Source organism: Nothobranchius furzeri, chromosome 5 (genome assembly GCF_043380555.1).
Source record: "Nothobranchius furzeri strain GRZ-AD chromosome 5, NfurGRZ-RIMD1, whole genome shotgun sequence".
In the NCBI taxonomy this organism is placed as follows: Eukaryota; Metazoa; Chordata; class Actinopteri; order Cyprinodontiformes; family Nothobranchiidae; genus Nothobranchius; species Nothobranchius furzeri.
Window position 1 is genome coordinate 1,412,501 of NC_091745.1, and position 25,000 is coordinate 1,437,500.

The window sequence follows — 25,000 nt, forward strand, 5'->3', positions numbered from 1 at the left end:
GATGATGGTGATGATGATGATGATGATGATGATGATTATGTTAATGATGATGATGATGATCATTGTGAGCAAGTTTTCTTTGTAGTGAGTATAAATAAAACAAAGCTGCGCTCAAGGCTCACACAAGAACTTGAATCACATCCTGAAGTTGGCCGCCACTCAGGATGTGACTTCTGATGTTGATGTGCCGGTGAAAGCTAAAAGATGTGAAGTAAAATGAGTCAAATATACTTTAAGTGCTGCATGAAACTGATCTAGCCATGTGATCTGTAAGCTCTTTGAATCACTAAGGAATGTTTTTTTCATTTATTGATTTTTAATGTTTTTCAAATTTTCAAGTACACTTCAGGTGTTGTACAATTTTGGATACACTGTCCTCAGGTTCCAGCTTTGTTTTATATTGATTGTATTAAAACAAAGAAAACAATCTGAAGTCGTTTTTAATTTACCGGTCCGGCCCACTTGGGACTAGATTTCCCTCAATGTGGCCCCTGAGCTAAAATGAGTTTGACACCCCTGGTCTAGAGGCTCTTGTAAGACTATACTGGGCTCACTTCTGGCTGGCTCCTGTTCTTCCAGTTCGTCCTTCTGTGACGGCGCTGATGTTGACAGCGCTGGTGCAACAGCGTCTTCCGCCGCATCTTCCACCACGTCTTTGGGCCGTGTCTCCTCCGGGTCTGGCTTGGGCCCGGCCTCTGGCTCTGCTGACTCGAGCAGGTTCACAGCTGTCGGACCGACCGAAACTTCTTTAAAGCTGCCCACTTTCTCTTCTATTGTTCCTCTTCATTTTTTTTTTCTTTTTACGTTTTGCCGCACCCAAAAGCATCGTGAAAGTTAGCCTACTCAAAAACACCTGCTAGCTTTGTTGTGTCCCGCTGTGACTCTGACCGCTTCTCTGACATTGGGTGGCGCCCAAGTTGTAGGCTACAGTCATGGGCTGGCGTTAATGTGACGTAGCCAATGTAACAGTCTATGGTTAAGATAAACATTGTCACTATTTTTAGTTCATTAATAAATATTGAAATAAATTGTAGATAGGAGTCCTATCCACAAATTATATCATAGGACATTTGTACATTTTATTTTTAATTTATTTATTTTTAATTTTGTCCCTCTGTCTGGGCCCCATCCAGCTAATCAGGCCCTTGGCACGTGCCTACTTTGCCTTTGCGTTAATCCGGCTCTGAGTGTATCAATAGTTACATCTTACGTAGGAAACCATCAAAGGTGAGATTCCATAGAAAATATGGAATCAATTTGATGTATCTTTGAATACTACCTTTAACTCATTCACTGCCAATGACGACTAAAGTCGTCATTTTAGATCCAACCGTTCACTGCCAATGACGACTAAAGTCGTCATTTGCATTTTTTTACTGTTTGAGCATTGGAACGAGCCCCAGCGCTGATAGAACAAGCATCTCAGCCCTGAAGCCGATCTTCATCCGCATACGTCACAGATCACATGATCAGGAAGCAGACCATCCATGTGTTTGGAGATCGTTTTGGGCCGTTCCTGTAAAAAAAGTGAGGCGCGAACCGGAGAAGCATCTGCCGATCACAATTCAACAACGGATTATGAAAGAACGGATAATGCTCGAAACACGCGGCTTCTTCCTGATGTAAGAGGTGAGTCTCCTCTTTGTTTTGGTTGTTTTGGCATCGACATCATGCTAGCGCAACGTTCTGTGACTCTTAAAAAACAGTAAAAACGGTGAGAAACGCTGGCAGCGAAGGCCGTTTAGCGATCAGGAAACGGCTGGCAGTGAATGAGTTAATCAGAAGATCTGAACTTTTATTGCAGGGATAAGGTGACACTTTGTAATAACCCAGAGTCAAAGAGAGAGAGAGAGAGACAAGTTTAAAAGTTTTTGTATTTTTAAACAATTATTATTATTTCTAAACAGGGGCAGTTCCTGTGGAGTGGCAGACCGGGGTGGTGGTCCCCATCTTTAAGAAGGGTGACCTGAGGGTGTGTTCCAACTATAGGGGGATCACACTCCTCAGCCTCCCTGGAAAGGTCTACTCCAAGGTACTGGAGAGGAGGGTCCGACCGATAGTTGAATCTCAGATAGAGGAGGAGCAATGTGGTTTTGGTCCTGGCCGTGGAACTGTGGACCAGCTCTATAACCTTGCAAGGGTGATGGAGGGGGCATGGGAGTTTGCCCAACCAATCCACATGTGCTTTGTGGATTTGGAGAAGGCTTATGACCGTGTCCCCAGGGGCACCCTGTGGGGGACGCTCCAGGAGTATGGGGTGGGTGGCTTTCTGTTAAGGGCCATTCAGTCCCTTTACCAGAGGAGCGTGAGTTTGGTCCGCATAGCCGGTAGTAAGTCGGACCTGTTCCCGGTGAGGGTTGGACTCCGCCAGGGCTGCCCTTTGTCACCGGTTCTGTTCATTACCTTTATGGACAGAATTTCTAGACGCAGCCGTGGTGTGGAGTGTGTCGAGTTTGGTGGCAGGAGAATCTCGTCTCTGCTTTTTGCGGATGATGTGGTCCTCCTAGCTTCATCCAGCTCTGACCTTCAGCTCTTGCTGGGTAGGTTCACGGCAGAGTGTGAAGTGGCTGGGATGAGGATCAGCACCTCCAAATCTGAGACCATGGTTCTCGACCGGAAAAGGGTGGCTTGCCAACTCCGGGTCGGGGGAGAGGTCCTACCTCAAGTGGAGGAGTTTAAGTATCTCGGGGTCTTGTTCACGAGTGAGGGTAGGAGGGATTGGGAGATCGACAGGCGGATTGGTTCGGCGTCTGCAGTGATGCGGATGCTGAGCCGATCTGTCGTGGTGAAGAGGGAGCTGAGCCAGAAAGCCAGGCTCTCGATTTACCGGTCGACTATTTTCTTTGTCTTCCCAACCTTCAAACAATAGCCTATAGAGATTTATGCTAACAGTTAATTCCCAACAGGGAGCTTAGTAATTACAATACTTCTCCTCTTTGCCTTTAATTGCAAAGGGAGTTGCTTCCCGGCTGATCAGCCAGCCAGCCTGCCACCAGGGAGACTGGTTTCATCACCTCTGGCAGCCTCAGGTCAATGAGGGTGTTTGGGTGGAGAGTTAAATAAAGGCTGTTTGTTAATGGAGCAGCTTGATTCATATCTGCCTCATGCTGTTGGATGTTTCATGACAGATTCAACAGATTGCTAAAAGAAAGGTAACCGTTAAACAACACTTTTATATAGTACGATCAAGCGTAAAACAGGAAGATGTTAAAAATAAGTTGTGAATTGAAAACAGACTATATGTGTTCTTGAGTCAGCAGCAACTTTGTGATGAGTTTTAGAGCTGAAGGCTGACAAACTGCTAACAGCAAACTGTCAAGTCTAACTGAGGGACACAAAGGAGCTCTGATGCTTTTCATAACACACTACGTCTATCTAGATGAGAAACCTGACACTTCCGTCTGTGTTTACTGGGGTCATGGCAACCACACGCTTTCGGCAGTAGCAGTGGGAGGCTGAGGATGCTAAAAGTAGTTAATAGCACCATGCTAATTAGCACAATAATGTGCAAAATCAGAAATTAGAAGCAGCAGTCTGTCTCTGCAGGGAACCAGAGACACAAACAGATAATAAAGAATAGCTTAGTCAGCAAATACAGCTCATTTGTAACATTTTCTAATACAAAAAGTAAATGACAAAGCAATGGGAAAAAGTTTATTTTCTATTGCAGGAAAATGACATGACAGTGTCTCATTTAAAAGTTGTCCTATCTGAATATTTTTCTGTAAATCATTGCAGACAGCAAATGAAAGTCCCCTCTCCATCATTACTGATGTTACAACCTCACTCGTGTTTCAGAAAGGCTCAGTAAAACTCGACATGATGGAGAGGCTGATTTTGATTCTGTTCGCGTTTCTGAAAAAAAGAAAAAAACTGCTCGTTTGTGGATTGGTGTAATTCACACACACACACACACACACACACACACACACACACACACACACACACACACACACAAAGTTTCATTATTGGATGTAAAAAAAAAACTCCTGAGTGATCAATGTAAGCAATTTCAGTCCAAATCAATGAATGTTACCAAATCATGTTTTGTTTTAATTGTGTTAAATAAGTCTCTCTGTAGGAATGAAGCCTGAGCAGCTGCTCCATGAAGGAAAACAACATTACCATCCCAGCGCTGTGACCAAACTCCCTCTTGGATCAACAAAATAAATACTGGTGGAGTCAGAAATCTCAAGCAGTAATTATATTTCTGTATTAGATGGAGTTTGGCTCAAGGCTTAACCATAAACATTGTGCCTTTGTTGGACAAATGTTTTATTAAGACGCTGAGGAGATCAAGGCGATTCCATCACTCAGCTCTAATTGACACAATGAGGAGCTATTACTGTATTGATCCACCTGGCAAGTTGCACAGGATCAGCTGTGGTCCGTATCGACCTGACTAAGTGGGTGCACAGTCCTCTGAGGGTCAGGCAAATGTTAAAGGGGTATTACCAGTTTATTGTGGAGCCGGACCTCCTTCAAGGTGAAAGGAAAAAAAAACAAAATAATACTAATAGAGAAAACAGACGCCGTGTTGTGCTTTTAGGAAAAGGGTTTTTGGAAACTCAACCCTTGAATGACCTGATCAGGCAGCTTTGTGACTCGATATCTTAGCAATAAATTATCATAAAATATACCTCTGAGCTTTTTACACACCACTAAATACTGTACATGTCTCAATCCTGAATGATGAAATTATTAAATAATAAAATAAAAACACAGACAAGGGACCAACATAAGATTTTACGGTTTTTCTCTTAATCCCAACCAAAGTCCTGACCAGTCATCTTATAAAACTTCCTATTAAAAGGTTTATAGAAGTCCCTTAGACGTTGCACAACCTCTGGGTTAATATTAGGATGAGTTCTGCCTTTGGTTTTGCCCAAACAGTGAGGCTTGCTGTTCCCGTCGGGTCTCTGAAGGCAGGGGAAACCTTTGGCTGGGTTAAAGTGGAAATACTTCTCTGTGATCACCCTCCGGAGTCCCAGAAAGGCCTGAACACGAGCCATCTCACCTGCCGGGTCGGTGATGAGGCGCTCTCCGCTAACAAACAGCAACTGCTCCAAGGGGAAGAACTGGAGCCAGCGTTCAAGGTGCTTGGCATACAGGCCGATTTGCACGGCGCTCCATGTGGTGTCAATCACACCCACTGAAATGTTTTTTAAAGTGAGGCTTTCAAATGAGGCAATGTCCGGCTTCTTGGAGCGTGTCTGAGTGTAGTCTGAGATGGCTCGTGTCACAGGATTACGAACCACAACGATCAGTCTGGTGTCTTTAGACATGCTGTAGATCCGGGAGGGGACATCTCTAGTGACAAAGTAGCTGGGGGTCTTCTCCATAGTCAGCTGGCTCTCTGATGATTTTGGCATCAACTCCCTGCAAACAAAATAATTAAATTTGTTTGATCAGCAATGGAGATGCTTAAAAATGCATTTATTTGCAAATTCAGGAGGTTAAGGTTGATAGTCGCATCATGTCGGGTTTAAAACTGCTGCTACACAGAAACTCATCATCCATTTGAAAGAGAACAGTTGTAGATGCCATGAGCTGCTGTACCCAGGCCTGTGAAATCTACCCAAAGAGACGCAGCAAAGCAGTAATCACATCCATCATCACTGACGGAATCCAAAGTTCACGTTGCGTCCTTTGTGAAATCGCATGCATTTATTCTATTTTAGAACCAAAATTTTGTTTTTCACTTCACAATCATTGCATCTGTTTGTTGGCCATTGTCTTTACATAAATGTAAAGTTTTGCATTTCTTTGAACATTGAATGCTTGAGAGTTCTAGTTATGGATAGCTCCAGTTAATCAGAACTGCGGTTACCACCTGTTAACTGCAGTCCTAAATGGATGAGAGCCTAAATGACCCAAAGGGGATTAGGACTGAACCAAAGTAGGCAGCTTTAAAGGCTGGCCATCGCTCCCTTGGATACCATGGGTAAGCTTGTTTCCAGACAAACAAAGAAATCATTCCATTCTCCGATGTTCCGCCAGTATCAAAGTGGTGAAATTAAAATTCCAACCTGTTGAAACCTTTACACGGACAGTGTTGAAGTCACATTTAATTCTCTGCAGCTTGTCATTAGAGTTTTAGATCACTTGCTGATTTGACAATCAGCAAGATCATCATCATGTCTGGAAATGAGAGGAGTGAGAATAGAGACTTGTATACTGCACCACCATGTCTGATGTTGGGTTAGAGTTTGGTTACATTTTAGATTCTCTATTGTTCAGTTATTTAGAAATATCCTACAGTTCTGGCAGTGACTAAATCAAACTACAGGAAAGCAGAAGAGGCATGTCATTAACATGATTACTGTAATTTCCAACCATATGTCGGCATGCACCCATCTCTCCAAACCCTGCAGCTTCCATCTTATAAAATTCACACAGTGAAAATAAATTCTCTGCAAGTGGATATGACAAATTTTGTTTTTAGTGTCACACAAACTTACGCTTGAGGTTCTGTTTCTTCAGAAGGTCACTTGTTCCTTGTGGTTTTTCTTAGGACAGCTCAGTGCAACGGTCTGTCTCACAGCGAGGACAACTTTTTGCTGTTCTTTATTTAATCAGGAAATGTCTCCAATATGGTCATTGGAATGACCGTGGCAGTGTCGGTAAGTGCCCTCTCATAACTGGAGGGTTGTGGGATCGAGTCCCACTCAGTCTGTTTCAGTTGCTGTGTCCTTGAGCATGACACTCAATCCCACGTTACCTGCTGGTGATGGTTGGGGGTGCGGTGATGCTTGTTTATGCCAACCTCGCCTCTGTCAGTGTGCCCCAGGGCAGCTGTGGCTACATTGTAGCTCAGAACCACCAGTGTGTGAATGTGTGTGTGAATGAGTGAATGACTGGATGTGTTGGGAAGCGACATGGAGGTGTGGTAGCACCCTAAAAGGTGCTATATACAAGCTCACCAGTGTTTTATCCTTAAAGAATGAAAAGATGCTCAGTTAAAAGGGGTTATTTAGCAATTTATAGTAGAGATTCAGCATGAATGTGTCAATAAAAACACCATTGTAAAGCACTTTATAGAAGGTTAGAAATCAGAGCTACTTCAGTATGAATCATTTACCACTCTGCTCTTCCCTGTCCCTCAGTGCCTTGGCAACCATTGTGTGTGGTGAAGCCACCACACACCTAATCAAGGTAATGGGTACAAGACACACAAACAACTCCATCAGAACCCTCTGCAATTATCTCCAACATCTCCTGGAAACAGACACTGCCACCGGCTTTTTGTAGGGCCTCAAGGGACGCAAAAACCGACAAGCAATCAAAATGTCTTCTTTGTTAACAAAAACATGGATGCATGCATTTTTATCTTCGGAAGAACAAAAAGCAGGCAGCACCTCTGACAGAGCAAAATGACAACGTTTTTTTAACCAGTATAAAGAAGCCTAACCCTAACCAACCTCCATCTTCAAGGTCTTTTGCCTCAGAACAAAGAACAGTCTATCAAGTTAAGCTTATATTTGAGTGAGGGAGAAGCTGTGAGAAATTACCAGGCCCCCACAATGCGGCTCAAAAATTGAGTCCAACCCGGAAGTACCAGATATTGCAGTTCCACCGTCATCCACTAGGGGCTGGTGTCAGAAGCGAGCAAATCCTCATTGACTCCCATGTTAAAAATGCCGATTTCACAGCAGAAATAAACATGTTTACAGCCTGGTACCAAAACATGTTTTTGTTTAAATGATCTAGTTTACACTCATGACAACTCTGAGAGGGTGACTTTTTTCTCACTCTTCTGTTTAAGTGTATTAAAAGCCTAAAATTCTGTATAATTAATGAGCATCCGACCCACGTGACCACCGCCTCAGACCCACGTGACCACAGAGCTAGCTCCGTGGAAAGGCCTCAGTAGAGCCTCGGTCTGGCCTGGAAACTGTTCCGGGATTTTGAGTCTCTGTGTTTGTGTATTCTTTTGTAGCGTAATGGTTGTTGGCTGGAAAGATAAACCATTCTACATAATAATCTGGAATATTAATTTTTACAAATTAATAACCAAATGTTATAGAGATAAGAAGACTCAAAAGTTGTTTTCATCGATAAACTGACGATCATATCCGTTTGTCTGTGTTTCAGTTCAATGAAAAGACAAGTTTAAAATTTAAGAGTTTTAATTCTTCAATTTAAACTAGCGATTTGAAATGACAATCATAGGAAAAACAATCAACATTGGCAACCTTGTTGGACAATCTTTAACAGTTGATATTTTAAGCTTGCACGAATAGACCTTGTGTTGGATGTGCTAAGATTGAGAATGATGGAATTATGAATGCTTGCATGCAGGTGTCTGAGATTGCTTCAGGGAGAGGGAAGGTGAACTGAGTGAAAAATGATGTTTTGCCATTAAACTTTAGTTCTTATTAGAAAAACAGCATCAGAACGCTATCTCGTCGTCTTCTGCCTCACCGCACTTGGGACCCTATTTAGATCCGGACCTCACAGGAGGATGTGTTATCCAGATGACACCTTGGCTGACAGAGAAGACGAAGGTGTGCTGACGGTCCAGTCCAGAGTTGACCTCGGTACACGTTCTTGAAGCGTTTCGGCAGACGCGCTTTCTCAAGTTTAAATTAACTCAGAAATCAAAAGACTCTGGGACGAGTCTGCGTAAGCTGGTTGCATTTTAGTTATTCTGTCTAGCTTGACAGAAATAGCGTGGGGGGAGAAAAGAGCCTGCAGGGCTCCTTTCCCCGTGGCGTTCGTTCCGCACTTCCTCTCGCTTCCGTTCTCTCTCTCGTTCTGTTCTGAACTGACTCCTTACCAAAACCACTTCTCTTCCCAAAGCAAACTTGTTGTACGTCAGAGCAAATGTGTTTTGAGTTACTGTGGATACGGACCTGTGTGAGGAGGTGTGAAGGTCATCGCTAAACATCTTCAAAAACATTATTTAATTAAGTATACTGATTCCTTATAGTTCATTATGATTACCCAAAGCATAATAATCATTCATTTGATTAAAATACATTTATAATGAGCAAAGTGATCAAATGACTATTTAACATTAATAAACAAAGAAAGCTCAAGACTGTTTTATTATGACTAGACTGTGTGAGAAGTCCTTCTTCTGGAGAGCAGGTGTTCAGCTGTTGTGGAGTCCTTCAGACTTGCTGGCGGCTTAGGTCTTAATCTGTGGGTGAAGGTGCTGCGTGACCCAGCTTTGACCCAGCCGGGCAAATACGACCTTTGGCACAGAAACCCATATTTCCTCACGTTACACTTTTTTGGATATTTTTTGTGCAATTGTTGGACAAAATGACTTGCTGTGGCATTAATTGCACTAATAGAGCGTCCAAGGAATCTCCACTTCATTTTTTCGGTAAGTAAAATTATATTTATGTATTTTAGGTCACTGCCGAGCTGAGCTTAGATTTTAACATGTACTGTTTAACCATGACATTTAAATGTAATAGGGTAAAACCCAGTGCATTTAACATAATGCTGCACTTTAGAAAATGGGTTGAGATATAACATGTTGGTGGAGCTGGGTTCCCACTATCGGCTTGTGGAGCTCTCGGGAGACCGATATTTTCCACTCGTTTCTCGCCTCCCCGCAGCTCGGCGCATCTCTGTCTGATCGCGCCTTCTGTTTGCTGCGCGGGCTGCCGGCTTGTGAAGCTCTGGATGGAAACCGATGTTTTCCACCCGTTGTCCCCTCCCCGCAGCTCGGCGCATCTCTGTCTGATCGCGGCTTCCATCTGCTGTGAGGGCTGCCGGCTTGTGGAGCTCTGGGATGGAAACCTTTCCACCCGGTTCTCCCCAGCGGCATCTCTGCGCATCTCAGATCGCAGCGGTGCTTGTCTGCTGTGCGGCTGCCGGCTTGTGGAGCTCTCGGGAGACCTCTGTGTTCCTCCCGGTTTTACCCAGCAGTCAGCCCGGCGTATCTCTGACTCAGAAGCTCTGGTGTTGTACACAGTTAACTCCGGTTGTAGCTAGGTTTCTACCTCCGTTAGCTTAGCTCCCACCTCCGCGTTAGCTTTGGGTTAGCTTCAGGTTAGTTTGTAGCTAGTTCGACCGGGTGTCGTCAGTTGATCCCAGCTTTGCGGCCCCACCCTCAACTCTACCTCTCTTCCCTTTTGTAGAATTGTCTGGGCTTGACGGAACCTGTGACACGGTCAAAATGGCGGTGGTGGCCACCTCAAATTTAGCCTCAAAAACGTGTTATTGGAGCCTATGGAAATAGAGGTGGGAAAAATGATCGATTCTAAGATGCATCGCGATTCAGCCGTGCATGATTCCGCATCGATGCAGCAACGTGACATAATGAGATTCTCTCCCTATGTCTATGTCGGGGGTCGGCAACCGCGGCTCTGGAGCCGCATGCGGCTCTTCCATCCATCTGATGCGGCTCTCTGTGCTTGTAAAATAATGAATGGATATTTAAATAAAAAGCTTTATATTTTACTGCATTAATTTTACATCTGTAAGCTAATTCTAAATGTAAAGATTGTCTGCGTAAACCTGAACAGTTCCAACCCGGTCTTACTGTGAGACCGGGTTGACGCGTCACGCTTGTGCGTAATCATAGGCGCATTCTGAGCTGACGAGGATGTGAGATTCTGGGATTCTCCTCAGCTCCTGGATGTGTCGCCACATTGGAGACAGGAACAAGCACTGTTCAGCCAAAGTTTCATAATCGGGGAACATTTTCTAAGTGACAAGTCTCGCTTCAGTCGGAGGAATCTTCCTGCATGCGCTCTGGTTCTGCGACGTGCTCCAAGCCCCTCTCCACATCTTCATCTCGCTGTGTACCTTATGTATTACACGCTGACAGCGAGCTGCGCTGAGCTCAGTGTCCAGCTCAGATGGGAATCATTTCTTGAGTGATTTAGCTACATCTGCGCGAAATGAATAAAATGTCAGTTCGTCTGCATGCGTCGGGGTAAATCTTTCTATCCTTTCTCCGTCAAAATAAACAGTCAAATATGGGACCTATCCAGTCAACACAACACAAGCCCTGCTTTTAACTGTTCTGTTTTCTTGTGAAAATTGTTGCAAAGAGATAAAATTAAACTTGATTAACACCAGAGCCAGGCGCACTGCGCCGTTATCTCCGTCACTGTAAATGAGGGAAAAACAAAATGATCGGATCCTTTTCTGACCTTCCCCACCTACAAAGTTTAATTACAACAATCAAACGTGACAGAGCCTGGATTTGTATTCTGAACAGTCTAAACATGTTTTAAAAAGAAACGTATGACAAAAGTGGCACCTGCTCAGTAAAACCACCAACAGGGTGAAAAATATCTAAATATTGTCGGCAGAGACGGGCTACAACTTCTGGATCCACTTTATATAAATTGTTTTATTAATTATCGTCTTATGAAAGATGAATTTGTTGTACACGAGCGACCGGTACCGGCTGCTGTCACCTGTTGTGAGCAGCGCTCTGCTGTCTGAGGGTAGGCCCCGCCCACAACGCCGCGGCTGCTGCGGTGTTTTCTTTACTGTGGGAAACGGGTAATAATGGCTCTTTGATGGGAACAGGTTGCCGACCCCTGGTCTATGTCCATGCAAGGACAATAAAGTTTTGTGGTTTTATAATTACTTCTGGGGGCAGAGTTGCAATGACATGCATACTGCGTTGCCTTAGCGCCAATTTAACACAGAACAGGCGGACAGGGGTACAGGGCCAACATTACCAGTAATCAAAGATGTACCCGTTACATTTAAATCGGATGTCTGGGCTAATTTCGGTTTTGGGATCCTGGATGTGAAAGAATCACTTAACACAGTATTTGTTTACTGTTTTTAAGTTCAGTAATATTCTATCTTAAAGCTGCTCTACCGAAAACATTATTTCTTATATTATTTAAGTAATTATAGGCAGCACACTTTAAAAATTATTGCTCACTATAGTGAATAGATGAATGTTCTGTTTTTCAGGGGTTTCGAAATCAAAAAGGAATTGAAAACTATTCTACTGCTTTTATTAAGTAATTAAAATTTTTGTGTGAAGAATCGTGATGCATTTCAGACTCAAATCGAATCGTTAGGCAGATAATCGGAATCGGATCGAATCGTGAGGCAGGTACAGATGCACACCACTATATGGAAATGAATTGTCCAGTATATATGTCGATGGAAATTACCCAAAATGGGTGAACTGATGTGTTGCTTTTCTTGCCTGCCAGCCATTCAAATGAGTCAATTAAAGCACCGCAACAGGAACAGAATGTAAAACGTAGTTCCTTCTTAACCTACAGTTTAAATGGGATGCTGGATCTTAGGTAGGAATTTACAATCAGTTCATGCAGCTTTGTGATTGTTTCTGTTGGCTGATGTTCCCTCTAATTACTTTTCCAAAGTAAAGACCACTGCAAGAAAACCACTGAGGTGTCCCGTTCCCTGCTGAATTGTTTTTGACTGAATCAAATCGGCATCTGTGTTAAAGCCTTAGAAAGCTGTGACAAGCGGTGCCTCTGCAAAAAGCTTCTGCATGACCTAATGTCCTGAATAGTTCTTATCTTACCCCGCAGCTCTGCGATGGGCTGAGCTACTGTGGGAATCATCCCACTTCTTAAAGGCAGGATGAAAGGTGGTGATGCTATGCAGCCACTTGGAACAATCGGACCATCTTACTGGGAGACAAGTTCCAGACAGAAGCCCAAGAGGGAACCATCTTTAGGGAAGCTATTCCCAGGGCACTACATTTATGCTCATCAGGTACTGAAAGTCATCATCATCACACTTTTACAGAAATGACCTTCCTGCTGAACTTGCTGAGCTGAACTTGGTCTCTAAACAGCATTCCTCCTGAACTAGAGTCTTTGTTCCCCCATCCTCTGTCTTAACTGTCAGTTTACATGCAGAACTAAGGACAACCTGCCTGGTGGAGGTTAGTCCAATCGGAGAAAAACGAAAAGCGCATGAGCCAGTCTGACACACAACTGTCAGTCTTGCCTCAACACAAAACAATACTGACATTCAGTTAATATTTTATTTGAGAGTTGTAAGAAAATTAGGTAACTTATGCTACAATGTCAAATCGTGCTAACTGAATGTCACTGAATGACCTACAAATCTGGTATGCACCTACCAGGTGAGCTCTACACAAACCAGTCAGAAGTTCAGTCTGACTGCCCATTTCCATGTTATCTCTCTCTTATCCCTAACGTCTGGTGGCAGTCCATTCACGGAGCTCTATCTTTTTGGTGGGTGGGATGTTGTCTCTTCTTTGACGGTGTATGGCGGACTGCCCCGTGGGCCATGACTGACATACTTAACGGTCCAATCACAACACTTGGTGGGCGGGCTGTTACAGAAAAATCAATCAAGACCGCGGCTCGAAATAGTTTTGGCATCGAGGTACTTACGTTCATTTAAAAAAATACGTTTTTGCATCCTATTTGATGGAGTATGGCGGACTGCCTTGTTGACTGACATCCATTGTGGGGAGCACGTCACACTGTTAGTTATCTATTAGCATGTGGGGACAGTTTGAAAGACAACCAAAGATCTTGACCCATTACTGACAGCCGTTGATGTGCCATGACCAGACTATATATTCACATATATAGAATGGCTTGCCAGGCTAGTAAAACAAACAAGTATTTCAATGGTACTATGAAAATAACTGTAATATAAATACCATGTTTAAAAATAGTAACTGTAACATAGTAACTGCAACCAAATACAGTTACTCAAACTTGGTGTTCTGAATACATTTTGGTGGCACATGGATTTTGTTACTCCCCAACACTGCTCACTTCATTGATATATATTGTTCTCAACTTCGTCACAGAACTTGTATTCCTTTTCTTTCAAAGTAGACATGCTGAGCAGAGACTTAGAATTTTCCATCCAATCAATCGGAAAATGGCAAGAAAATGGTCACTAGAAGTCAAGGATCCATTGTACCTCGTTTTAAAGGGACTAAATCATGAAAACATCTACTTTTAGACATGGTTTTTAGGCTCAGTTTTAATTGGTCCAAAAAGTTTTTTACATTGATACATCTCTGGTTCAACAGCCTGCAAAGCAAACATGTGACTAAAAAATAAGAAAATTGAACTTTATCTTCATTGTTTTGTTACTCATTTGTTGTGATATTACCCTGACGATTAATCCTCCAAGTCAATAGGGTTTGTGATTGTGTCATCATCACCGGTGCGGAAGCTGGAAGTTTCCTTACTTATTTATTGTTACAACAGCGCACTCAGTATTGCAGCTTCATCTGATCTATTATTCATTTGATCAGTTATGTTACTCAACCATGGTAAAGGAAGACAAGACTGAAGTTATCTTTTGGTCATCGTTTGGCCCAGAACTTCAGAAAAGGAAATTGCTTAGTCAATCACCTGACCTGAAAGGCATTAAATTAATCTCCGAGAACAAAGTAAGGAACCTTGGTGTTATCTCTGACCAGGACATGTCATTCAAATCCCACTTTAAACAGGTTTGTAGGGTTTCCTTTATCTACCTTCGGAATATCGCTAAGATTAGAAGCATCCTTTCCAGGAGTGATGCTGAAAAACTAGTTCATGCATTTATTACATCAAGACTGGATTACTGTAATTCATTACTATCAGGAAGTCCACAGAATGTAGTTAAAAGTCTTCAGCTTGTCCAAAATGCTGCAGCTAGAGTTCTGATGAGAATTAAAAAGGGAGATCATATCTCTCCTGTCTTAGCTTCCCTACATTGGCTACCTGTTAAATTCAGAATAGATTTTAAGATCCTTCTTCTCACATATAAAGCTCTTAATAATCAAGCTCCATCATACATCAGTGACCAGATTGTTCCATACGTTCCTAACCGAGCACTTCGCTCTCAGACTGCCAGTTTACTGGAGGTTCCCAGAATATCTAAAAATGGGATGGGAGGCAGATCTTTTAGCTATCAGGCTCCTCTCTTGTGGAACCAACTCCCAGCTTTAATCTGTGAGGCAGACACCTTGTCTACTTTTAAGTTTAGGCTTAAAACATTTTTATTTGAAAGGGCCTATAGTTAAAATCTGTTAGCCCAGATCTGGACAAGTTGGGGAGTAGAGGGAGGTGGAGTGTACAGTTGATAAAGAAGACACTCCCTTTCCCTGCCTGCATTATTTCCTGCTATTTCAGCTGTATATTTTTTTTGCCCCCTCATGGAGGGGGCCATCGGCTAGCACACTGCTGCTAACCACTTCAACATTCTCCCTCTCCTGATAATAACATCTTACTTTCTTTGACATTGAACGTGCTACTACTAGTTTACCCACTGAATTAATTATAGATTCATTATAAAGATGATAAACTTAATCTCTTATTAAATAGAATATGTACTAAGAAATCGCAATGTAGCCTTAGCGACACTACTTTATGTGTGTGTGTGTGTGTGTGTGTGTGTGTGTGTGTGTGTGTGTGTGTGTGTGTGTGTGTGTGTGTGTGTGTGTGTGTGTGTGTGTGTGCGTGTGTGTGTTCTCCATCCACAGTGAGTCATAGCAGATGGCTGCTTATACTGAGCCAGGATTCTCTGGAGGTTTCTTCCTGTTAAAAGGGAGTTTTCCTCTCCACTGTCACTGCATGCTTGCTTAGTATGAGCATTGCTGTAAAGACTCTGACACTAGTCAGTGGTTCAGTGCAATTTGCTGGGTTCCTTATGAAGGAAACTTTTTGGCTTAATGAACAGGGACCTCATTTATCAAGCTTGCTTACGCACAAAACGGGGTCGGAAAACTGCGTAAGATATTTTACACGCAAACCTTGGGATTTAGAACAGAAAACGTAGCAGAAAAATGTGCTCAACTTTAAGTTGACTAAGGACCTGGCTTATGTACATGTTGGACATGGAGAGCACCTGCAGTGCTTTTGCTGAGGAGGATAAAATGATGAATTCCAGCAGCATTATCACTTGTACTGCTTTGTGCGCACACAGAACAGGTACACCAAACTGAAAAGCGGGCTAATATTTCACCTTTTTCCTGCTTGGAGGCATACCCACAGAGACTAAATCTGGTCAGCTTGCTTGGATCACAGCTGTAAGGTGACCAAACATCTCTCTCCCGAGTATCCCGGTCTGGATGAGAGTGTGTTTTCTGCACCCAAATATGCTTCTTCTCTGAGATGCACTGTCTATTTTGACAGTTAGTTTACACTCGTGACACTACCGACACATCCACCATGTCCCAGAATGCAACGCAAAATCACATGTGATCACAAGCCTTGTTGTTTTGTTGGACTTCTTCCTTCTGCAGCTGCTAATTCACAATAACATTTAGATTTTTTTTCCAAAATCACTGCAAGACTGGCTGGTTTAGCTTATCTGAAAGCAACAAACTAAAACATATAACAAACGTTTTCAGATCTCTATTAAGCCAGAAAAGCTGGTTTATCCAAAACATTTTCCATTATTCAAATCATTTTTTCCCTAAATATTAGAATCTGTGATTTCACCATTTCCATTAAACATAAAAAGAATATAATACTTTACATGTATGTTTCCAAATTATGTAGTGGTCTGGACTCATTAAGTAACTCCTCACAGATGCAGGAGGGTCGGAGGAGATCACAAAAATAAACAAGACTTCAAAAAATCAAAACCGAGAAGGCTAGAACCCACCGGCTCTTTCTCAAGATGCTCTGACTCTCTGTGCAGCAGAGAAAACGACTGAGGCAGGAAACAAATTCCCTCTGAAGATTGTACAAAAGAGGGAGATAAAGCAGTCGACAACTCAAGAGGAGATAATAGAGAGCTTGTTTGGTTTCAGTGATTCCATAGAGCAGCTATAAAAGGGCTGCAGTTTGACTTTAGGATAAGTTGTTACACTGCATTTAAAGTCAAATCCTTCAAAAACAATAGTGAGGGAAAGTAAACGATTGCTAGTAGAAATACCAACCTGACAAAGGACCGAATCTAAAAGGATGTGAGAGCTTTGGTGAGATTTGTGATGATGTGTGTTTTAAAGAACAATGATTCTGTGGAGCATCTCATTATCTACGCTATTCTCCCATCTTTTCCTTTCAGAGTGCTGCTGACACACACATTTAGACAGAGGGAGGCTTCATCAGAAGCCGTTTAATGTGTCTGCTGCTAAAAGTGTCAAGTAAGCAAAAAACAGACACAACTGGACACAAACCCAGCCAAGTCTTCACACAGTTTTCCCCTAAAAGTCAACTTTCAGGCTTACAAAGCTTCAACGTAGTTTGTGTCTTTATTTTTGGGGGAAGCAGCTTCCATTAACTGCTTTTTTTCTGAAGAACTCCTGCTGGGCATCGTCAAAGGGCACTTTCAACCTCATGAGCCCATTTGCATACAAAGTGAAGGCAGAGAAAACGTGTTTTACACTAATTGTCTGCTCTTTTCTTTCCAGGGTTAATGCGGTCCTTGGGGGTTCTCTAGCCTCCCCTTTTCCTCCTACGCCACACTGCGACGGTCTGAAAAGGCTCACTTTAAATTTACTGCCCTCTATCTGCCACTGGCTCAAACTAAGCTCCCCCAGGGCTCTGCGGAGGATTAGGCCGTTTTCTTTGACACCCTCAGCGAGTTTGTTAGAAAGCTCCTCTTTGTTCTTTATGTGGAACCTCAAGAGGAAAAACATGATTACAGCAATTAAGTCACATCGACTGTATGGAGCCCAGAGGAACTTCAGCTGAGTCTCATTTTGGGAGATGACTCGTTAATCTGTCTAAAAAAAAAGAATGGGAGGAAGTTAGAATTGTGTTACGGATGAAGAAAGGCGAGGCCACAGAAGAAGCCATTCCCATGACTTTTGGGAGTTGCCTCTTGTGCTCTGTATACAATCGTCTATCTGCATCTCCTTTTTATCTGGCAGGGGTTGAAAACATGCAATAATGTGGCTGGCATCCTGCTGTGTGAGAGACTATCGTCTTTTTGGGGCTCCGCATGATAAGACACAGCGGACCTCCAGCATAAAGGATTCACCAATCGCAGCTCAAAGATGAGCCCACCCACCGAACGACTGCTCATCTTTAGTTTGAGGCCACTGAAGTGAAACATATGGGGAAACAAATCGGTGAATATATCTGCATGTTGACCAAAGAGCTAAAGCCAGGATGTTTTGGAGCTGCACCTGAAGTTACTTAATTAGCTAGATCACTTCTTTAAAGAGCAAGTCACCCCCTACAAGAAACTTACTAAAAGTGTTTCACTTTTGAGTAAGATGAACTTCATACAAGTTAGTTAGTGCAACTTTTCAGGGAAACAGGTTATTTGAACTCACTTTGTTTATTTAAAAGGCTGTTAGCGTGTAGGCTTTGAGAGGATGGCTTGGCTCTGTCAAATGGAGATCAGAATTAGTGGATTCACTCCTTATTTTAAACCTCTCCGACTCAAAATAAGTTTTGAGAAAATGACGAACAACTAAGTCCTTCAGGGGTACTTCTGAGTTAAAAAATGCTCATGAAATACATATGTGGAGTAACCAGGTAGGTTTTAACGTTGCACATCTGCAACGCCTGCCTCCAGAGGGTTAATAATACTGTGGCTCCTCTCATGTATATCATAGAAAATGTTTCCAGGAAGGTGTTGGGAGTGCAAAATATCAATATTTTTCCAGGAATTGATTTTCATGTGTAATTCATCTTTCAATGTGAGTGGAAAGTTTTGTGATTGTGCAGCTTTGTCAAGGGGTTTGCATAGAGGCGCTCAGCACAAGGACACTTGTTGCCATGACAGGGAATAAAAATGTTATATTACACAACATACAAGTAACTGCATATCCCAGACACCTCTTTTTGACATTGATACTTGTTTGGACTGAAGATCTAAAGCAACCACTGCAACTGAATCAATAGCTACTAGATACTCCTTGAATCTCCTCTGCGTATGACACCATTATGTAACTTGTTCATTTGGTATCATCAACCAATGTTGTTTAAGCAGCATCCAGGTCAGAACCTAGTGACCCATCGAGAGTCTATTCAGGGACGGAGGTTTGAAAAAATAAGAAAAACAAATCCCAGTGCCATTTGAAAAGGAACATGACTGATCAGAGTTGCACGAAATTTCTGGATAAACTGGAAAATTAGGGTTTTTACTAAGACTTGTTGCAATAAAGTGCCACTGTGTTTTTTCATGATGTTAAATTAATGAGCTTGTGGAATAATCCAGACAATCACATCACCCGTGCTCCACTTCCGTCAGTTTTATTATGATGCTGAGTTTTTCAGTGTTGTTTTCATAAAAACATGTAAAATCTACGATTTTTATTAGGTATTTTGTTACATTTCTGAGATCATGTTTATTAAATGTATTGTCCTTTTAAAAAAATTGGATGTGTGAAATAAAAAAATTCTGTTTAATTTGTAGTATAAGGAACATAGATTTGACAGAAATGCACCCTTGAGTGTGTGCATAGATCTTGTTACTGTCATTTAGAATATTTATATTATTTCACATCTTTTCTATGGCCATAACTTGATGCACGCTGTTACAAGACTTTGGAGTAACACTTGCTGAAATAGTTTAATAGCCCATGTAAACTTTGAAGAATAAACATATTTTAATTACAGATGCATGATGTTTGAAATGAATCTTTGAACTTTATGCTGTTTTCTGGGTTGTGATTAAAATATGAGCTAATGAGAGCGGATCAAGTGAGGCTGGAAGGTGCATTAAACTGTCAGCATTTATGTTTTCCTGGAACTTCAAATCAAATCACTTCCAGGAAATATGACCAAGCGGTTCTGCTGAAGTCATGGATGTCATCAGGTGTTATAACGTCTCAGATTTGGGTAATGATCAATCATCTATCTTTGCTGCATCAATCAGAACAGTATTCCCGTGGTGGCTACCTGTACCAGGGCAGTCCCTTGTCGTAATTGCGGTCGAAGAAGTGCGGCTCCGCTCCCGCCGCCCTGATGTCCGGGTGCAGGCGCAGGAACTCCAGCAGTGCCCGGGTTCCTCCTTTCTTCACACCGATGATGATCGCTTGGGGCAACTTTTTACTTTCCGTCTCATTGAGGAAACTGGACCAGGCATCATCATCCTCATCATCATCCAGCGCCCTGGCCTCGCCTCTGACTTCATCCCACTCGTCTCCTCTGCTGTCCAAATCGTTCTCATTATTCAGTAAATCTCTGGAAGCCCCCAGAGACAAGTCCTGACCGTCCACCGCAGCATCACCCTCGCGTGTGCGGGCCGAACCGTACGCCAGGTTCGGGATGGTTGAGCAGTAGCCAACGCAGCAATATATCATATATATCCAAAGGGACAACATCACGCAGAACACGAAGAGTTTGTTCTTCGCGTGGGATGATGGCACAACATGAGAGCTGAGTAAAGCCGGGCTGTATTCCATAAGAACTCCAGGGAAAGTTGGATTCCAGTTTTAAGGCATTTTGAGGAAACAAACCACTTTACTCCCTGCTTGGCATCATGGCTCTAATCCTCAGCGTCGCGCAACTTCCCCAAACAAAAACATTACACCAACATTTTAAAGAGTGGGAGAAAAGACTGTTCCGTTTCTTCTTCCAAAAAGACTGATAAACGTTGTATGGTTTTACAATCCTGTAATTAATCACACATCTAAAAGAAAAGAAGTCAAACTGAACGTTTCTAGTTGAGCAGCAACCTGCGCGCGACGCAGTGCGTCTCCCATCACCAGCTGCCAGCGTGTGCGCGCTCAGCTAGAGACGCTCCGATTATCAACGGCGTCAAGTTACACGGAGCCATTAAGCACTTCCGGTTTGACCTTTTACAATAAAAGATGTCGACAGGAAAGCACGCTTGGACACGTCACTGGTTTTATCGCTTAATGTCTATCTTTGTGACATGAAACATAAAACAAAAAGACAACAGAATATAGGCGTGTAACAATCTTTATGCTCCTTTACCATGAGGTAAAGGTGCAAACCTCAGCTCAGTGGGTTGCTTCTGAAGAACTAGCTCAACTTTTCCTTCACACTTCTCTTCATTACAAATGTGGCTGAGTAGTTCTGCCTTTGGCAGTTCATCATTCAATTCAAATTCAAATTCAAAGATACTTTATTAATGCCAGAGGGAAATTAGAGTTTCAGTACACACAATTCTGAGATCAGACATACATGGGCAAAGACACATGACAAGAATTGGTGACCGTGGTCATGTGGTCATGACCTTATTCTTCAAAGATTCCTCTCTCTCTCTCTCTCTCTCTCTCTCTCTCTCTCTCTCTCTCACTCTCTCTCTCTCACACACACACACACACACACTTTATTTCAGTGAATGATGACATAAGAGACTAGGACGAAGGAGGCAGAGTTGTTTCTGGGGAAACTCTGAGAGACATGACAGCTCCGGGGGAATCCTGTTTATCTTCTAGCTCAGGGGTGAATTGAGCCCTAAGGCCTTTGACCTTGTGCCCAAAGGAGGCGTTCACATGAACACATGAGGCAAACTTTTGGTGACTTTGAAAATCATAATAACCCACTTTCAGCGGCTGCTGGTCCACAACCTGAGTAAATGATCAACTTTTATAGATCCTGAAATCTACTGATAACGTTTGTTTATGTGCACTGCACATTAGCATTTTGGAAAATTACACAGGTGATTGGGAATAATTATGAAGCAGTTTCACTCTGACCCTTTGTACGTTATGAACAAACAGCTGATTCATGGGCCTTTTTAATTTGGTCACATGACCTTCTGCTGACATCAGAGCACAAGGTTCCATTAAATCTGATGTTATGTGGCACGGACACAAAATGTTACCACTAACCAGGAGAGGTGGTGTGTGTGTGTGTGTGTGTGCGTGTGCGTGTGCGTGCGTGCGTGCGTGTGTGCGTGTGTGCGTGTGCGTGTGTGTGTGTGTGTGTGTGTGTGTGTGTGTGTGTGTATTTGAAACAGTGCATTCTATGGTCCAACAACCCTCTAAGCTACATCCACACTGCAGTTATAGCAACCGAACCCCGTTAAGACTCTAATCTAAACAGATGACAGCAACAGCACTCAGCTCATAAAATCTAGACAGGAGAAGAAAGGAGCCCTGCATCAGGACGCACACCACTACACCAGAGTGCTGTACTTGGTGGTAACTAATGCAACAAGATCTAACTTTTGTCTATTTTGGGTGACCCACATGCCCTCCCACTGAACTTAGCAACACACCGTTCACGTACCAAGACGAATGCTCAGAATAAGCAGCCTAAACTTCTGTTTCCCTGACATGAACCATCTGCACAGAGATGCTTCCTCCAAACCGGTTTTGCTTATCTCCTTTTCCTCTCATCACACTTTCACAATCAGCTTTTCAGCACTTCAGAAGTTGTGTGAATTAAAAAGGAGAGCAGGTAGAAATGAAAATCCTCCGGGTTCACGTGTTTAATGTTAAAAATGTGCAGTGCAGCGACTATGCAGTAAAATAAACACACTAACACCATGACCTTCAGATGTCAGAGATCTGAACCAATTAGAGAGTAACGAGGATTGACAGATGACCTCATCCTCTACTCTGGCCCAGAAAGAACAAACAAAGCAAACAACAGCAGGGACGCCCGAGCCTTACGCACGCAAAGCCTTCAGCCTGATGACAGGGTTATTAGGTGAGCTGAGAGACAGAAGACTGCTTTGACTCAGTTAGTCCACGGCCGAGGCCCTCAGCCCCAGTTAAGGCTGTTTAAGACATCCTAATAAACTCTCCAGAGCTGTGCTAGAAACAATCTTATCTTCTCTGAAGCAACTGATGTTGCCTGAGAGGATTTCCTGACCTGATCCTGTGGAAAAAGGCTTATCCCTCCCTTATACCCCCTAAACTCTGCTGAGAAAGCCAATTGACATGTTGGAAAGCCCAAACTGGTTTGGATTTACTATCATTTGGATGAAAGCAGAGAGCATTGGGTTGTAACATTCATACGTCCATACGTTAAAGATCACAACCACTTGGAAATGTTGTTTTTTTTATGTGAGCCTAAAGTTTGCACCACTTTGCTCCAGTCCTCAAACAACAAGCAAACATCTGCAGGATAGAAACATTTCAGGGTTTCCAGTCCCGTTTCAATTCGCTTCAAAAGAAGGCACTGCTTCTATATGAAAATCTTTTTTTTTTTTTTGCAGCATCCAGATGGTTCACAAGTTCAGACTCAAGGTTGGTGTTTCTGCTATCACCTCATTTTCAAGTCTATTTCAGTTCCAATTGGACACTTGTGGTTTAATGAGAAATGTACTTGTACTGTGCAGATTGTCAACGCTTAAATGAGCATTAACAGGTTTTTGAGAGTCTGAATACTCTGCTGCTAAAACCCAGTCCGTTAGATTTCATAAGTGTTGTGGGCTGTCTGCAGTTAGGTTGTGTATCAAGAGTTCCCGCTGAAATAGGAGTTTCATGTCTGAAAAACACACTCCACACTGCAGTGTGTTTTTCTCTTTTTCCCACCAGTTAAAGACTGAAAACGGAAAAACAAGTTTTTCAACCAGATCATTTCCTCCTGTGTCCTTTCCCTCCCATCCCCTTCCACGTCTCACTCTGTTTCCCGTGTTCTGGCTCCTTTATTATCAGCTTAATTCTAGTTCTCAGTCGCCCATGTGCCGTGCGCCAGTCTCTCAAATGATATGATTCAGTTTTCACATTCATCCCAGTTAGTCATCTGCCTTGGGTTCATGTCTTCTCCTTCAGGCCCCTTTGCCTCTTTTTCAGTTTTATTCTGTCTGTCTTTGTCCTCCAGGTGTGTCCTTGACCTTTGACCTCTGTGCATTCAGCTTTGCATCACTCTCCCTCTGTCAGGCTCTCCCTGTCTAGTTAGTTAATTTTCCTTTTGTTAGTCCCCTGTGTTTGTTAACTTCAATGAGTTCCTCCCAGTCAGGGCCGGATTAACACTTTGTTGTACCCTGGGCAACAATTCTAAAGGGCCCCATCATCACGACCCAAGGATCACCGTTATGTGGTCACATACAAAATATTTTACTGTAATATGCAGTAAATATACTCAATACTTGAATGCCTGACAACACGTAACCCGCCCAGAGTAACCTTTGACCCACCTCGTGTGGACTGACCAATGAGGAGAGGGTCTTAACTTGAGGCCCTCTCTTCATTGGTCAGTCTGCATGAGACTGACTCTCAACTGACGTTCAGTCGTAGGCAGCGAAGCGTCTCTGTGCAGCGCAAAAGCCCGGGTGGACAGTTTCTTTAACATAGGGTGATCATATTTCCATTTCCAAACAAGAGGACAGGGGATCTGTGCCTATGACGTCACACTATGGCAACGCCACACAAACCACGCTGGGACCCATTTTTTGCAAGAACTAAATTAATATCAGATTCTGCCAATAAAAGGGCTCTAAAACAATTCATATGTAAATATTTAGCATATTTACTGCAAAATCTCATTTTTCTGCTTTAGTGCGGCAACAAGGTTTTATTAATAATAAATTATTATACCTTTTGTTTTACTACAGCATCGGTGTCAGGGACTTGCCCAAACCAGCCAGAGACGCACTACTCATGAGACTCAAAAACCTCCATTTTATTTTGGAGCAGCTTCACAGGTAACAGAAACTTTAACCCAATCACAGCACAAGACCATCTCCAGAAAACAAAAGACATTTCAGACACACCAGGTTCAACTTAAATAGTGGCTGATCAGACCACTCTACATACAAGAGGGGAACAATTAACATACAATTAACACACACATCCTCACACACACAAACCAACCAGTCTAATCAATTCAGGTAACTCAAATAACTAAATCATAATTACAAACTTCCTTTACATTACAGAAAACATCTACATTAAATTTGACACAAGTATAAACATGAATCTCCCCTCCCTTGGGAGTTGGTAGATCCCAGGAGTGCCGATTAGGCTTCCTGAGGAGATGAGCTGCAGGTGTGAGACTCCATGGGAAACTCCCAGTCACTGGTAACTCAAATAGAAGTACAACATTAACACATGCATTCATAAACAGAAGACTGATTGTGTGCACATCAACCAGTCATCCTGGACAGAACACAGAAAACACCACCAGCAGACCATGTCCATGAGGTGACAGACACTGCTGTCACAATCGGTAAGCTTCCTGTGCACAGATGATTAAGGATGCTTGTTTCAGCTGTGAGATTAGACGAT

At 42.7% G+C, this 25,000-nt stretch overlaps 2 protein-coding genes across 2 annotated transcripts in view; one reads left to right on the forward strand and one right to left on the reverse strand.

The window, feature by feature from the left end:
* The window catches only part of LOC129152954 (uncharacterized), a 76,770-nt gene that overhangs the window by 51,612 nt on the left and 158 nt on the right, over positions 1-25,000 (forward strand). Inside the window, exon 2 of the mRNA XM_070551698.1 lies at positions 24,328-25,000. This exon is cut by the window's right edge and continues 158 nt beyond it. Within this exon, the coding sequence (XP_070407799.1) occupies positions 24,328-24,377 (50 nt within the window). The 3' untranslated portion in view covers positions 24,378-25,000. The remainder of the gene's footprint in view (positions 1-24,327) is intronic.
* hs3st3b1a (heparan sulfate (glucosamine) 3-O-sulfotransferase 3B1a) lies at positions 3,641-20,811 on the reverse strand. The gene is made up of 2 exons (XM_015972114.3): positions 19,749-20,811; positions 3,641-5,379 (listed from the first exon to the last, which is right to left on the reverse strand). Exons 1-2 carry the CDS (start codon positions 20,252-20,254, stop codon positions 4,761-4,763), a joined length of 1,125 nt encoding a protein of 374 aa, XP_015827600.1. The 5' UTR covers positions 20,255-20,811; the 3' UTR covers positions 3,641-4,760.

Coding starts and splice junctions, on each gene's coding strand:
- hs3st3b1a (XM_015972114.3), bottom strand. CDS start 20,254: ATGGAATACAGCCCGGCTTTACTCAGCTCTCATGTTGTGCCATCATCC. Junction 5,380..19,748: donor AAGGGACTGCCCTGGTACAG/GTAGCCACCACG, acceptor TTTTGTTTGCAG/GGAGTTGATGCCAAAATCAT.